This window comes from Petaurus breviceps, unplaced genomic scaffold (assembly GCF_028583685.1).
Source record: "Petaurus breviceps papuanus isolate PSGF00001 unplaced genomic scaffold, PetGlider_PUasm1.0 90825, whole genome shotgun sequence".
NCBI lineage: Eukaryota > Metazoa > Chordata > Mammalia > Diprotodontia > Petauridae > Petaurus > Petaurus breviceps.
In genome coordinates this window covers 1,434,453-1,449,360 of record NW_027187353.1, presented here as the reverse complement: position 1 = coordinate 1,449,360, position 14,908 = coordinate 1,434,453, and the positions used below count along the sequence as shown (strand labels likewise).

Sequence of the window (14,908 nt, the reverse complement as noted above, 5' to 3'; positions counted from 1 at the left end):
GTCCATGCTAATGGGACATGCCAAGGCCTTTGCATTAATACACTCAAGGTCAGGAGAGGAGAGGAGAGGAGAGGAGAGGAGAGGACTCTTACTTTCACTTTCCTGGGTGGAGGCTGGGTGCATTGTGCATTTGGAGAGTGGAGCTTGGCCTACAGAGGGAAAGAGAAAACAAATGAGGTGAAAACCCCCTTCCTGTCCCTACTGTTAGGTGAGAAGCCTGCTGAGGCATTGACCATACACTCTCACAGATCCTCACACTCATGCCTTCATGGCATTAAATGCATGCACATGCTAACACAAACACACAGCAGCATCTTGAGTGGTCAGTCCATGCTAATGGGACATGCCAAGGCCTTTGCATTAATACACTCAATCTCACCCATCATAGGAACAAATATAATGTTGTATACTTCCCTATTTAATGACATTGTCCCATAGTTATATGTCCCCAGTGTGTGCATGTATGTGTGTATGTGTGTATAAGTGTGTGTCACACACACACACAGAGAGCTTGGGTTCAGATCCCAGCTTTGCCCCTTATAACTGACTTGAATTTAGCAGGGCAGTTCACCCATCAAGACCTCAGCTTCCACACTATATAACATGAGTGGATGAGATTATCTAGAAAGCCACTTCCCATTCAGAAGCTGACAAGTGACACTCCCGCTCCCATAGTCGCACAATCACACGCTTACTTTCCTCCCCACTTCCCCAGGGGCAAACATATGCCAGGCTGGCACCTGTACACAAGGGCTCACCTTTCTGCACCTGGAGCTCCACAAGACCATGGACTGTCTGCTGAGAGTGATGATGGTTAAATTCCACCACCACACAGCAGTAGATGCCGCTGTCCTGCAAAGTCAGGTTGAGCAGGGTGATGGAGAAGTTCCCATGGTGGTCAGAGCTCAATTCTACCCCATGGTGCAGAGCGGGGTCCTTGTGCCCAGCAAGATTCTGGCTGCTGTTGGTGGTGTGATGCCCGCTGTGGTGTGGATGCAGCTCTCGGTCTGTAACATTGCGGATGGGCCTCCTCTCTGAGCAGCTCTGGTTCTCTTGGTGGCCCATGAACCATGTCTTATAGAGTGAGTCATGTCGGTCTATGAGTGGACCCAAGACCTTGCAGGTCAGGCTGACGTTCTGCCCTTCAGGACAGACATAGAGGGAATATGGAGTAGTGAGCTTGAGGGCTACCACGTGACCTGCGTGAAGAGATGAAACCCAGTTACCCCTGCCTAAGTACCCACATAGGTCAGTCAACACACATTTGTGAAGCATTTACTTTGTTCTAAGCAGTGGCAAGCCCAAACCCAGAGCCCAGTCCCAACACAGGGTTAGGCTGGTCCCCATCCTGTAGAAAAGTATCTGTGTGCCAGAGGTCAGACTACATCCCCAGAGAAGCACCCCAGCTCTGTGGATCTCCATCCTGTGTTAGCTGGTCACGACAATAAACATTGTCACTGATACATTCATCCATGACACAGATGCCTGTAGAGCTGGGCTTTAAGTAAACTTCCAAGTGCTATGGAATTAAAAGGACACACATTAAAAGGACAGATATTGGGGCGGCCAGGTAGCACAGCGAGTAAGAGCACCGGCTCCAGTGTTGAGAAGACCTGAGGATCGAATCCCAGAAACACCTGGCCGTGTAACCTTGAGCAAGTTACTTAATCCCAATTGCTTAGGGGAAGCCAAGTGGCTCATCGAGTAAGAGCACCAGCTCCAGTGTCGGGATGACCTGGGGATCGAATCTGGGCTTCGACACTTAGCACCATACCCAGAAATAACTGGCTGTGTAACCTTGAGCAAGTTATTTAACCCCAATTGCTCATAAAAAAAAGGACAGATGTCTGTCAATCAGTCAACAAGCATTTAGTAAGCACTTTCTCAGTTCTGGGGATATGGAGAAAGGTAAAAACAGGGCCCCTACCCTCAAGAAGCTTACATTCTAATAGGGGAGACTATGTACAATAGCAACAACAAATGTTCATATAGGATACATGCAGCATAAGTGGAATTTCTGAGGGAAGACACTTGGGTGGTAAGGAATATGGGAGGGAGAGAGGGGAACTGGAAAAGGCATCTTGCAGAATGTGGGGTTTGACCCAAGTCTCAAAGGAAGCCAGGGAAGCCAAGAGGTGAAGCACGGCAGACATGGGCAACAGTCAGTGCAAAGTCAGGAAGTGGAGTGTTGTGTTTGAACAACAGTGAGAAGACCAGTGTTGCTGAATTGAAGAGGATATATTGGGGGATAAAGTATAAGAAAATTGGAAGAGTTAGGGGATGCAAGTCACAGAGGAGAGGTCCAGGGTGGTAGCAACCACCTTAGAGATCTTGCAGGTAAGGGAATCTGATTTCTTATATTTGGTTCTAGAGCTAAAAGGGATCCACCAGAGATTATTTAGTAGGGAGATGACAGACACAGGTCTGTCCTCTCTGAAGATCCCTCTGGCGCCTGATTGGAGGATGAATGCAAGTGACTGAAAATGGGCTTTTAAGTGTGATTAGTACCTAAGCAAAGGAGGAGGAGGAGGACCTTCCAGGAAGCTCAGGCAGAACATTCTGAGTTAAAAAGCAAAAAGGACATTCACAGGACTTCCACCAGAGTCCTCCTCTGACACTCACCAGGGCATACAGATGACCTTGGGTTCTTGAAGACTATACCTGCAAGGTGTAAACACCAACTGGTGCTCCAAATTACCACAGTTTTAAGCAGTTTTAAGGCTCCATGATGGTCTATGAGTCTGCTATCTGAAGACCAGGCTGTTTACTTGTTAACAAAATTGCTAGTGCTCAGCTTTCATTTTCACATAACCTTAATTTCCCCATATATCTTTCTTCTCTCCCCTCCCCAGTCCTTACAAAGACAGAAAGAAAAAGCTTCTCAGTGAAACTAGCCAATACATCTACTCAGTGTTCCACACCCAGAGACCCCCTGGGCAACCTCTGCAGAGAAGAGAGGGAGGGCCCAAGGTAAGTTTAGAGAGGGCTCTCCATTGCAGGTGGGGGTTTCAGCCACAGCAGTTCTCAAAGATGGACTGTTGAGTTACAGGAGGGTGTGCTCACTCCCAAAGAATGATGGGCACTAGAAGAGCTATGGAAGCATATTCAGGGAACTGTAGATAAGATGACATCTTCTGCAGCCACCCCACTGCCGACATCAGGACCATACTTTACAAAGCTGAGTTAAATCTGGGGTTCTTAATGTGGGATCCACAGTTAGATTTCAGGGGGTCTGTCAACTCAGATGGGAAAATATCACATGTTTATTTTCACTAACTTGTAACAGAAATTTGGCATTCCCTTCAATCATGAATTTAAAAAAAAAACATTTATGAGAAGGGGTCCAGAAGCTTCACCAGACATTGCCAGGGGGATCCATGATCCAAAAAAAGGTTAAAAAACACCTGAGTTTGCATTCTTCTAATCAAACAAACTTGGAGAAAGAGAACAATCCTCACAAAATTTCTCTTGGGGAGGTAAGCTGAGGCAGAGCAAAGCTCTGACCATTGATCAGAATTGAGAGCAAAGCTGACCACTGACCAATACAGCCCCAGCTAGGCCAGATGAACAACCCTGTGGGTTGTTCACACACGCACACACATACATATATACGCACATGCACATACATATACATGCCCACACACATAACACACATGCACACACACTCTCATACACACATACACACACACACCACCCAAGCTCTTGGAGTAAGCAGCTTGTACATCCTCTCAGTCCACCCCACCCTCCTCCCAAGCCTGGGACTAAAGCCTTTGTAGGGGGCACTTGCTACATTCAGCAATGGCCCATTCACCATCCCTGAATGAAAGAAAACTCAGGAAAAGACTGGTTCCTCCCAAGAGAAATTGAAAGCAGAGGCTGTTCCTAAGCCGAATAATCTCCCTGCACAGCTGCCAAGGCTAACTGCTGAACAGGCAGGGTGGGAAGGTCAGCCAGTGGACTTCTCCATTATAGCAAGACAGAGGGAACACCAGCACCCTGTGTCCACTGGCCTCTTATGAACTCAGCAGAGACCTTTAAGGAGGCAGCTGGGCCAGAGTGGACTGAGCCTTTGGCAGCAGGCTTGCATCCCAGCTCTGCTCCTTGCTAGGTGCACGACTTTGTCCCTGTGAGCCTCAGTGCCCTCAGCTGTAAGAAAGGGAATGCTAAGTAACACTATGCTGTGCACATCCTAAGGCCTCTGGAAGGATTGAGTGAGTGCCATATTTTTATTTCCTTTGGATATGTCCTAGACTCACAGGTCTAGAAGGGCTTCCAACAAGTCAATATACTAGCCTTTTTCCAGTGCCCACTAGGTACAGGGCCCTGGGTGGTCAAGACTCTCTCTTATTCTCCAGGATACCCAGACTTCACTCTTCCTTTTATTAGCTGTGACCTTGAACAAGTCACTTGGTCTAAACCTCACATTCCAATCTAGAAAATGGGAAGAATATCCATACCACCCCTCCCAAGGCTATTGTGAGGCCGCCATTTTGTAAATCTCAAAGTACTCTAGTAATAACACATCAAATAACCCTTTAGGATTTTCAAAGGGCTTCCCTCTTCCAAAGATACTTCCCAAGTGTCCCTTAAGGGAGATAAGTCAGGCATTAACATTCCTGTGTTACAGATAGGGAAACTGAGTCTCAGGGAGTGAGAGCCACTTGCAGGGGACCCCACAGCCAGTTAGGTGTTACGGCCAAGATTCAAAGTGGGGCCTCCTCACTCTAGGTCTAGCTCAATGTCAAACAGATATTGTTTTTCATGCCAAGAGAGGCAAGGAGAAGTGGAAGAAGCTGGGGGGCATCTGAGCAAGATTTCTTTCAGATGGAGGTGGGAGGGGGGCCACCATGGGCAGGCTTATTTTGATACTTCCCACCTCCCCTTTCTCTCCCCTGCCAGGGTTCAGTGCCATGTTTGGACCTCAGGTAGCAAGGTCCCCACTGGACAGAATTAACCCTCTGCCCAACTATGTCAAAATGCTTGCTCCCTCCAAGGCCCTGCCTCCAGCTACTTCTGGAACCTAGACTCCCCAACCAGTAGGTTGGGTTCCACTAAGAAACCTGACTCCCTTCCCTGGAAGATCTCTAAGGCAGCTGCCACCTCCCTAGGCCTCTTCTCTGTGGTTTTCTGAGCTTCCAGGGTGCCCACTATGAAGAGAAGCCTGGACAAGGCACTATTTGGGCAACAGTCTTTGTCATCTACCACAAGAGCCAGCCTTGGCTCTTTCCCCCATTAGCTTCAGCCTAGGCTAGTTGTTGAGTGGGAGAGGCAAGGAATGAACATAGATAGTAAGGTTCTCTCTCCTATCTCAGTGAGAGTATTTGGGGCAATGCCCCGCCATCCCCTCCACATACCCCTCACTCTCTGATCTCAAGGCTCTGAACAGTCAAAAGTAGCTTATTTAATTAAATTCTATGAAGTAAAAATAGTTTAGGAATCTGAAGGGACTTCAGTGAGGATCTTCTCCAATCCACCCTTCCCCCATGTTATAAGGGAGGCCCAGGCAAGTTCAGCAGTTTACCTGAGGTCTTAGAAGCAAGATAAAGGCGGTGCTGGGATGGAATCCAGGGTCTTCCCCTTCCTAGCTCCCTTCTCTACCTACAGCTTACATTTGCCCAGTTATCGCTTACAACCTAATTCAAACTTTCAGCTTTGCACCTTACATTAATGATCCTTGTGACAAGCTTGTTCTGGCAGGTGGTGTGAGTGTTATTACCCCATTTACAGAGGCATAAACTGATACTCAAGTTGATGATGATGGTGATAGCTAGCATTTTTATAGCATCTATACAAAGGCATCATGTTAAGCACTTCCCAAATACCACATTTGATCACCTCAACAACTGTGGAAGGGAGACATTATGATTATCTCCATTTTACCATTGAGAAAACTGAGGCAAACAGAGGTTAAACTAATTGCCCCAAGAAAGGCATCTAATCCAGATCTCCCCTTTTTACAGATGAGTAAACTAAGGCCCAGAGAGATGAAATTGTTTTCTCTAGCCCTAAGGAGACTTTCCAGAGACAAATTCATTTGTAACTGAATTGAAGAGACCTTGTGTTGTCTGGGACATTAGCTGGTATTGCCATCTGATTGACTCATTAGAACCTACTGTGACCAAAGAGAAGATCTGTACCTGAAGGCAGAGAGATACAGGACTAAGTTTTGGTGAAGGGAGGGGGAGGGAAAAGCCTGGAGCCTCATAGAAGTTCCAGAGGGGTCAGAGGAAGGGATGGACCCAAGTAATTGAGGAATAGCATAGGGACCCTGTGTACCTGTGGGAGGGGGCCCCTAAAGGCCGACCTGAATTCTATGAAGAAACATAAGAAGGGCTTCCATGAAGGCCCCAGGAAGGATCAACCCTTATACCTCTATCCAGACCCCATCTTCACCACTATTACCTCTTAAGGTTTGCCACAAGCCAGCCCCGCCTTCTTCCTGAGCCTGAGCATGCCCCAAGGATGCTTTTGTGGTCAGTGGAGCAGAAACAAGCTGGGGTCAGCCAGGGATCTCTGCTCAAAGGGCTAGAGAAGAGTTTAGATAGTGGAAGGCGAGCAGAGAAGGTCAGAGGGCAGGAATTCACGCTAAGTGTGCTAGTAATAGGAAGACAGAGGAAAGGCCGCAGGTCATTAAGAGATAATACCTGGGCAAGAGGGATAAATTCTAGAGATAGCCCTTTCCAGGGCCTCTTCCAGCTCTAGACCTTGAGACTGAGACAAAAGAAATCTGTTCAGCTGCCTGTCCCACCCAACTTTTGGACCTGTGCCCACATTTTTCCCTTTCCTCTTCTTCTTCCTCTTCCTTCTCCTCCCCCAAAGTTCCCGAGAAGAACTCAGCCCAGGCACTATTTCTCACCAATATGGTCTCCACCCCCTCCAGACTGTAAGCTCCCTGAAGGCAGGGACTATGTTTGATTTTGTTTTGTTCTTTACCTTTCTTTGTGTCCTCAGCACTTAGCACAGAGCCCTGCATATAATGGACACTTAAATGCTTGTTGACTGAGGGACTGAGCTCTGGAGAGGCTGGGGTGGCTGGGACAGTAGCAGGGAGTTCAGAAAGAAGTGAGGGAAAGGGGCGGCCAGGTGGCTCAGCGAGTAAGAGCACCGGCTCCAGTGTTGGGACGACCTGGAGATCGAATCCCGGGCTCAGACACTCAGCACCACACCCAGAAATAACTGGCCGTGTAACCTTGAGCAAGTTACTTAACCCCGATTGCTTAAAAAAAAAAAAAAAAGTAAGGGAAAGGGTTGACAGAGGATGGAGCTGTAGAAGGAAAGGGATAAAGTAGGCAGAAAATGGTGGAAATAGACTGGAATGAAGGTGTGGGCATAGGTCAGATTAAGGTGCCTGGAGTGGAACTGTGGACAGAACAAATAGGCCGGGATCAAGTATGGACAGGGGACAGAGAGAGAGTGTTGGGATGGGAAAATGATAGGGACAGAGAGATGGAGATGTGGAAGAGGATTGGGAGGGGGTGTTTGTTGGGAAGCTGGGACAGCAGCAGGGGTGATTCAGGCCTAGGTGGCCCCAGATTTTTGCCAGGTCCCTCCAGGCGTCCTCACAATTCTGGGATGATACTACACCTGAATTCAACTGGGTAGATAGGCCTTCTGGCCTGTGTGGGAGCAATGGAAGGGACCTGCCCTGTTTACAGCATTCAAGGCTCAGCAGCCTAATCCCCTGCCTAATAAAGAAGGGCCAACCTGACCAAAAATAATCTAGGGACAAATTTAGAAGAAGAGGCCTATATAATTCAAAACAACAGATAACACAAAAAGCCTTCGAAACATAGTCAGAGAGATCCACATTCACATAGCTTATGTTCTCATCATTATCTTTCCACACTTTGCCCTCCTCTCCTGGTGGCATCCTGTGTCCACACTTGCCAGTCCACATCTGTAGCTGTACGCCACAGAATCCCTTCACCAGTAGCTAACCAAGCAGTCAATGAGTGATTATCAGGAATGATCCTCAAAGGTGGGTAGTCTAGAGTTGGCTCCAGTAGGAACCAGAGGAATTGTAGAGAGAGCATTGCCCCATGGGAGGTAGCCAGGGGATAGGGCAAAGCCTGGGAACCAAAACATCTTGCTGGGCAAGAAATTGGCAGATCCAGGAGGAAGCAATGAGGCCCAAGAACATGGGGCTGGAGAAGGAAAGAATCTGTACAACACTCATCCCCAGGTCACATCCCCACCCCACCCCCAGTCCTCCAGAGAACCTCTTCCCTTTTCAGAGAAAGGAGAAGAAAACCCAGGAATTCAAATTTGTGGAGCTGAGGGGAGGGTGGTCAGGGAAAGAGGGGACAGGGGCAGAGTACTGGGAGTGGGGATGGGGGGTAAAAAAAAAGTAGGAAGAGGGAGGAGAAGTATTTGAGATTTCAAGCTTATTGAGAAACAAGCTTGGAGCCAACTCTAGACTACCCACATTTGAGGATCGTTCCTGATAACCACTAATTGGCTGCTTGGTTAGCTACTGGTGAAGGGATTCTGTGGGATACAGCTACAGGTGTGGACTGGCAAGTGTGGACACAGGATGCCACCATTTCTGGGTGTTGGCCCCTCCAGGGTGAGATCCCACCCTATACCACTGCCAGAAAGACCAGCAGATTTCAGGGGTTGGCCCTGAGTTAGAAGAAAATATCCCTTTGGGGCAGCCAGGTGGTGCAGTGAGTAAGAGCTCTGGCCCCAGAGTAGGGAGACTCAACACACCCAGAAATAACTGGCAGTGTAACCTTGAGCAAGTTACTTAACCCTGATTGCTTTAAAAAAAGAAATAAAATATCCCTTTGGTTGGTTTGTCTCAACCCATGATAATTTCAAGTTTGGGTCCAAGGACATGGGGTAGTTTGTTCTTTGCTGGGGTTTTCAAAAGGTTAGATTTTTTAAAAAGAAAAGTTAAAATATGGATAGACAAATACATTTTCCTAAATATGTACACATACACAGTATGTCAAAGAATTCAATTCAATGGGAAATTAAGGGCATGCTAAATGCACAGGGGGTACAAGACAACCCCATCTCAAGGACCTTTGTTCTACCGGAAGTAGATAAGAACTAGAAAATATTAGGAGGGAAGGGGCTACAGAGGGGATCCCTCATTTTATAGAAGAGGAAAATGAGGCCCAGAGATGTCAAGTAAGCTGCTCAAGGAGCCACAAGTAGTAAGCAGCAAAACCGGAATTCTAACCCAGGTCCTGACTCTGAATCAGGGACCCTCTCCTCTTCCCAGCATCCACATCCTTATTTTACCCATGGAAATTATAGGAGGCCTGGGTCGTGGGAACTAAGGCCAGGGACGTGAAGTGACTGGTCCAGGATCACACAGTTAAACAGACTCAGGGCTAGGATTCTAACCTGACTAGATAGCGAAAGCCCTTTTAAAGGCAACGAGGCAGTGCCGTGGACAGAGAGCCGGACCTGGACTCAGGAAGAGCTGAGTTCCAATCCAACCTCGGACATTTTGACTAGCTGTGCTACACTGGGCATGTCATGTAATTTCAGTTTCCTCAGCCATCAGATGAGGATGATAATGGTGGTGGCGCCTACCTCTCAAGGTTGTTGTGAGGATACAATGAGATAATATTTGCAAAGTACTTAGTGAGCCTTGAGGACCGCATAAATGTTAACCATTTTTATTATTCTCTTTTCCCTGTACCAAGCTAAATCTTTTTTTATTGTATTATATTATGGGAATTCTTATTTTATTCCATAAATTAATAATAATTTTTTTAAAGACAGCATGGCACAGTGGATAGAATGGATGGCCCAGGAGCCAGAAAGACCTGAGAGCAAGAATTGCCTTTCTCACTTAGTAGCTTGTGACCCTGGGCAAGTTATATAACCTCTCCAAGCCTCAGTTTCCCCATCTGTAAAAATGAGAGAATTAGGCTAAATGATCTCTAAAAGTCCCTTCCTATATATATGCCTATATGTGTATATAGGTATAAATGCATACACACATACATACGTATATATATATGTTCATATATATATATGCGTGTGTGTGAAATAGCATTGCTGGAAGGGCCATCATATTAGCTAGCTTGAGGATGTGTTTTTCTATTGTTGGTAGCAGCATGGCTTTTAGAACAGACCAGATTATTCCCTGTGCACCTGGGACATTGCTATGGGTCTTGAAGACGGAGGGAGAAGGGAAAAAGGGAGCTCCAGCTCCAGAGTTTTTTTAGAAAGCACATCAGGTAATAAAATAGTCAATGTATCCACACACACCCAGGCCCAAAGCCAACCAGGCCCATGTATCAGCCTCCGGAGGCAGCCACAGTTGGCCCCATGCACATAATGTGCATCCACAGAATGGGAAGGTAGCCCCTCCCTACCTCCTTCTGGGAAAGAAAAGCAGAATGGAATCCATGGGAAGTTGGTGCCTCCCTCCTCCCTTCTCAGCTTCCCCCACCTCCCCCAAAGCAGAGCCAGCTGGACAGAGTGACCTTCTATTGGCCCTGAGCTTTGTAAATCTCTGTTGGTACCTCAGCATTTAACTATCTGAGGGGTGCTGGATAATCCCAGGCTGCTTTCCACAGGCCTCCCAGTCCTGCTCATCTCATACCCCAAAGATGGTTTGGCTTTGCTCTCGAAGCCCTCTGCCTCTTTCAGGGATGGGGCTTGAGAAACACCCCAGGAGACAGTGTAAGATAAAGGGGGATTTGAGGAGTATAGTTGCCTTGTCCATGATAGTAATCTGAGCCTCCACTCACAGTCACTGTAGGCAGAGGCTGGTGTCCTCCTCTGGTCAGGGTTTACTGCCCAGGCTTAGGATGCCATCGTGGAACCACTTCTGGCATCTGGGAGGAGCTCCTTTCTGCCCATAGAGCACCAGTGCCCTGTCTCTACCTGGCCCAAGGGCCCCAAAGACTGCCAAGCATCTCCCCAGGGAATGGTGAAGATGGGTTAGAAGTACTATCTCATTGGGCCACTTCCCTCTAAGGCTCCAAGGAAAGTTCTCTTCCCTTCTGAGAGGAGTGGGCCCATAGCACTTGCCTCCAACAGGGGCATTGCAGATGGCCCAAGTGACCCTTTTGGGGACCTCTATTATCCACTTTATGCTGCTGAGAGAAGGGGGACACTGTGTGTGTGTGTGTGCACGTGTGCGTGCACACTTGGTACAAAGGAAGAGAAGTTGTGGTACCAGAAGAAGACTGACTAAGGAGCCAAAAGAGAGAAGGACTCAGAGGCCAGTAGACCTGGGAAGCCCCTCCCTGACTCCCCAGAATTACCCTATTTCTTTTGAAGAAAACAAAGACAAAGCTATAATCTGCTACATGCTATGACTGCCAAGAGGCAGGGTGGAGATGTAACTAGAAATCAGGCCTTTGACCCCAGCCGGAAAGACATGGTGTCTCACCTCTGGCACACACTGACTTCCCTGGGGAAATTACTAACCACTTGTTGGCCCAGCCACCTCTGAGACAATGAGTTTCAGAGGAGCAGGTGAGAATCAGTGTTGGCAGGGAATTTGCCTCTGGGATTTTCCTGTTCTGATGGAATCATGTCTAGTTACAAGGTGGGGGGGGGGAACCTGTGGCCTCCAGGTCACATGTGGCCCTCTAGGTCCTCAAGTGCAGCCCTTTGACTGAATTCAGTCAGGATTTTGTTGATTTGACTCAGTTTGACTGAATTCAGTCAAAGGGTCACACTTGAAGACCTAGAGAGCCGCATGTGGCCTGGAGGCCGCAGGTTCCTCATCCCTAGTCTAGTAATGACTCTTACACCATCCCTCCAATCCCCTTCCCCAAGGGACCTCAGAGACCATCTAATCCAGCCCCCTCTTTTTTTTTTTTAAAGCAAACGGGGTTAAGTAACTTGCTCAAGGTTACACAGCCAGTTATTATTTCTGGGTGTGGTGCTGAGTATCTGAGCCCAGATTTGATCCAGGTCATCCCGACACTGGAGCCGGTGCTCTTACTCGCTGAGCCACCTGGCCGCCCCTCAGCCCCCTCTTTTGACAGTTGAAGAAACTGAGGCCTTCAGAGGTTATGATTGCTACTGAAATGCTCCAAGTGCCTGGATAGAGCCTGGAATGATCCTACACCAAGGTTTTGTTGCTGTGGAGTCATTTTTCAGTTTTACACAACTCTTCATGATTCCATTTGGGGTTTTCTTGGCCAAGATACTGGAGTGGTTTGCCATTTCCCTCTCCAGCTCATTTTACAGACAAGGAAGCTGAGGCAGACAGTGTTAAGTGACTTGCCCAGGGTCACACAGCTGGTAAGAGTGTAGGGCCAGATTTGAATTTAGGAAGATGAGTCTTCCTGACTTCAGGCCCAGTCCTCCATCCACTGCACGCACCAGCTAGATGCCCATAACAAGGTCAGAAAATGGCAAATCGATTCTTACTTATTCTTGAGAGGGAAACTCTTCTTCCTTAAGTCTGACCTAAATCCCTCATCTATGCATCCTTCTATAGAAATGGGATATACCTGACTCTCCCTTTCTTATACCCTTCAGTTTTCCATCTATAAAATGGGAAGGTAATTTGGGTTTTGACAGTAAGACCTAGAGTCAGAGGGTGTGAGTCTGAATCTTTACCATTTGAAATCTGCCATTTCCTTGCTGTGGGACATTGAACAAGTCATTTAACAGTGTAAGTGAGGACCTTAGAAAAACTGAGAGATGCTGCTGTTTCTGGGTGTCTCTGGGGTAAGAGCAGGGACCAGAGTCACCAAGCTCTCAGAATCCTGCTTGACTCCTCCAATCTTAAATCCACACTACTGATAACCCTCAGTTCAGCCCAGAAGGAATGTGGCAGTCCAAGAAGCAGGCCAGGCCCTGGGGCCCAGCTGGTTTCTGGATGGTGGCCTCAGGGGGCCTAGATCTGAGCCTTCCCTGGGGCCCAGCAGCAGGAGCTCTGTGAGGGCCAAGGACAAAGGGAATCTCAGATGTGTTTATTGATACCTGCTCCAACAGGAAGGGCCTCATTCACATCAGGGGCCCTGAGGGAGACAGGGAAAGGGAAGCCTGAACTCTATTGGAGGAAGCAGCACTTCCAACACCTTGGAAAAGGGTCCGTGGGATTCTGGATTGTGGGGCCTCTCTATAGGGACCTCCCCAAGGAAGGTCCTGGGGGCCTAGCCCCCTTTCCCAACTCCCCAGATCTCTCTTCAGTTGCCAGACCCTGCTTTCCAATTGTCTTCCTAAAGCCCAGCCCAGGATAGCTCCAGTAACCCCACCCCAATACATCAGGCACCAATAACTCATAGGAAGAGCAGATAAATGGACGTGTGCCCAGGCCAGTGAGAACAGAGGAGGCCAAGGGCCCCTGACCCTTGAGGAAGAGCTCAGTTCCCCTCTTTCTCTTCCCTTCCTCCCTTCCCCTCAACTGTGGCCGAACTGAAGCCTGGATGACTGGTTGATCCCAGCAGCAGGGAGAATCCCCCACAGCTTACCTCAGTGATTATTTATTCGTCCTCTTTACTTTGGATGGGATCTCTAGCAAATGGAAAACCCCAGACCATGCAAAACTCAGAAAAACACTCACAGGCCTTCTCAGAAGGGACCCAGCTGAGATGGAAATCATAGGTTCCCCTTGCCAGCCCTGCTCCCTTCGGGAAATATTTCCCTTCCTAGAGTGCAGAGCCAAGAGAGGAGGCTGCCCAGGAAATCTGTCTGGGGACAGGAAAGGCATCAGGGACTGAGAGTATCCTAGAGTTAAAAGGATCCATGAGAGGGCATCTTATCCAGGCCCCTGCTACTACATAGGACTGCCCTAATGCAATTATCTGAAGACAGACAGGGTCATTATACCCAAAAATGGTGTGACCAAGTTTACTGGCAAATAATACAAAGAAAAGACCAAATGGCCTTTTCTCACTCTCATAGTCACCCACTAGAACAGAAAGACTTCTTGAGATGTCTTCCAGTCCCCAGAACTCTAGGAGTTGGTATATATGTGATAGGAAGAACAGTCACTTCCTTCCTTGCCCCAGATACCCTTCAGAGCTCTGGGAGTTGGAAAGGACCAGTGGGGACCCTGGATGGAGGCAGATGGACAGGAAGCCAATGACATTTGCCCCCTATTGCCTAAAAGGGTTTTTAGATTGGAAGCATCAACAGGGAGGAGACCAAGTCTACTTGCCTCCCTTCACCTTGAACCAAACAGGAGCTGAATAATGCCTGAGAATGGAGATGATAATAAAAGTGATGAGACAGGGTAGTGATCATTGATGGTAATGGTGATGGTGATATTGTCATCTCAGTGCCTGGCACAGAGTCAATGCTTTAAAAATCCATACTGATGCATTGATTGGGGATGATATTGGTGGTTCTAATGGCAGCAAGAATCCCATTATCAACCCCTAGCCCTCCTGGCCTTCTTTCTTACTTTCTTTCTTAGACTACGATCAAATATCTTGTCCATACAAAAGCCTAGACTGTCCTGCACCAACAGGACCCAAAGGGATCGGTCCCCTCAGAGCTGGATCTTAACATCAGCTCTTACCATCCAGACACAGCTTACCAGACCTATGGGGAAGTATGATACTATCTGAAGTGCAGCAGACTTAGAGGCAAAAGACATGAGTTCTAGCTGTATGAATACACTTCTAGCTTTCTGGGCCCCAGTTTCCCTATCAGTAAAATAGGGATATTCAGATTATCCCTCCCCATCTCAAAGAATTGTTGGGAGAACCCAATGAGAGTATATTTAAAGGTCTTTGTAACTACACAAATCTTATGTACCTGTGAACTCCAATACTTCAAGGAGCTACGGATTCATCAGAGTGGGTTCTCCCACACACCAACCCAGACCAAAGCCCACTACATGTGATCAGATAGTCTCGGAGAGCTGTTATGCCCAAAAAACTCATCATGCATGGCCAACTTGGTGCTGATCCTCTGCCAGCGTTGCAAGACCCCAATCTGTCACTAGACACTCAGTCTTTGAAAGCACAGA

The 14,908-nt window shown here is 47.8% G+C and overlaps 2 protein-coding genes across 2 annotated transcripts in view; one reads left to right on the top strand and one right to left on the bottom strand.

Annotated features, from left to right (window-relative positions):
• CDH23 (cadherin related 23) overlaps nt 1-14,908 on the top strand; it is a 620,897-nt gene that overhangs the window by 542,133 nt on the left and 63,856 nt on the right. The window lies entirely within an intron of this gene.
• Nucleotides 1-14,908, bottom strand: part of VSIR (V-set immunoregulatory receptor) — a 39,705-nt gene that overhangs the window by 15,904 nt on the left and 8,893 nt on the right. The window contains exons 2-3 of the mRNA XM_069071100.1: nt 759-1,199; nt 93-149 (exon numbers count right to left, since the gene is read on the bottom strand). Coding sequence (XP_068927201.1) covers nt 93-149; nt 759-1,199 — 498 coding nt within the window. The remainder of the gene's footprint in view (nt 1-92; nt 150-758; nt 1,200-14,908) is intronic.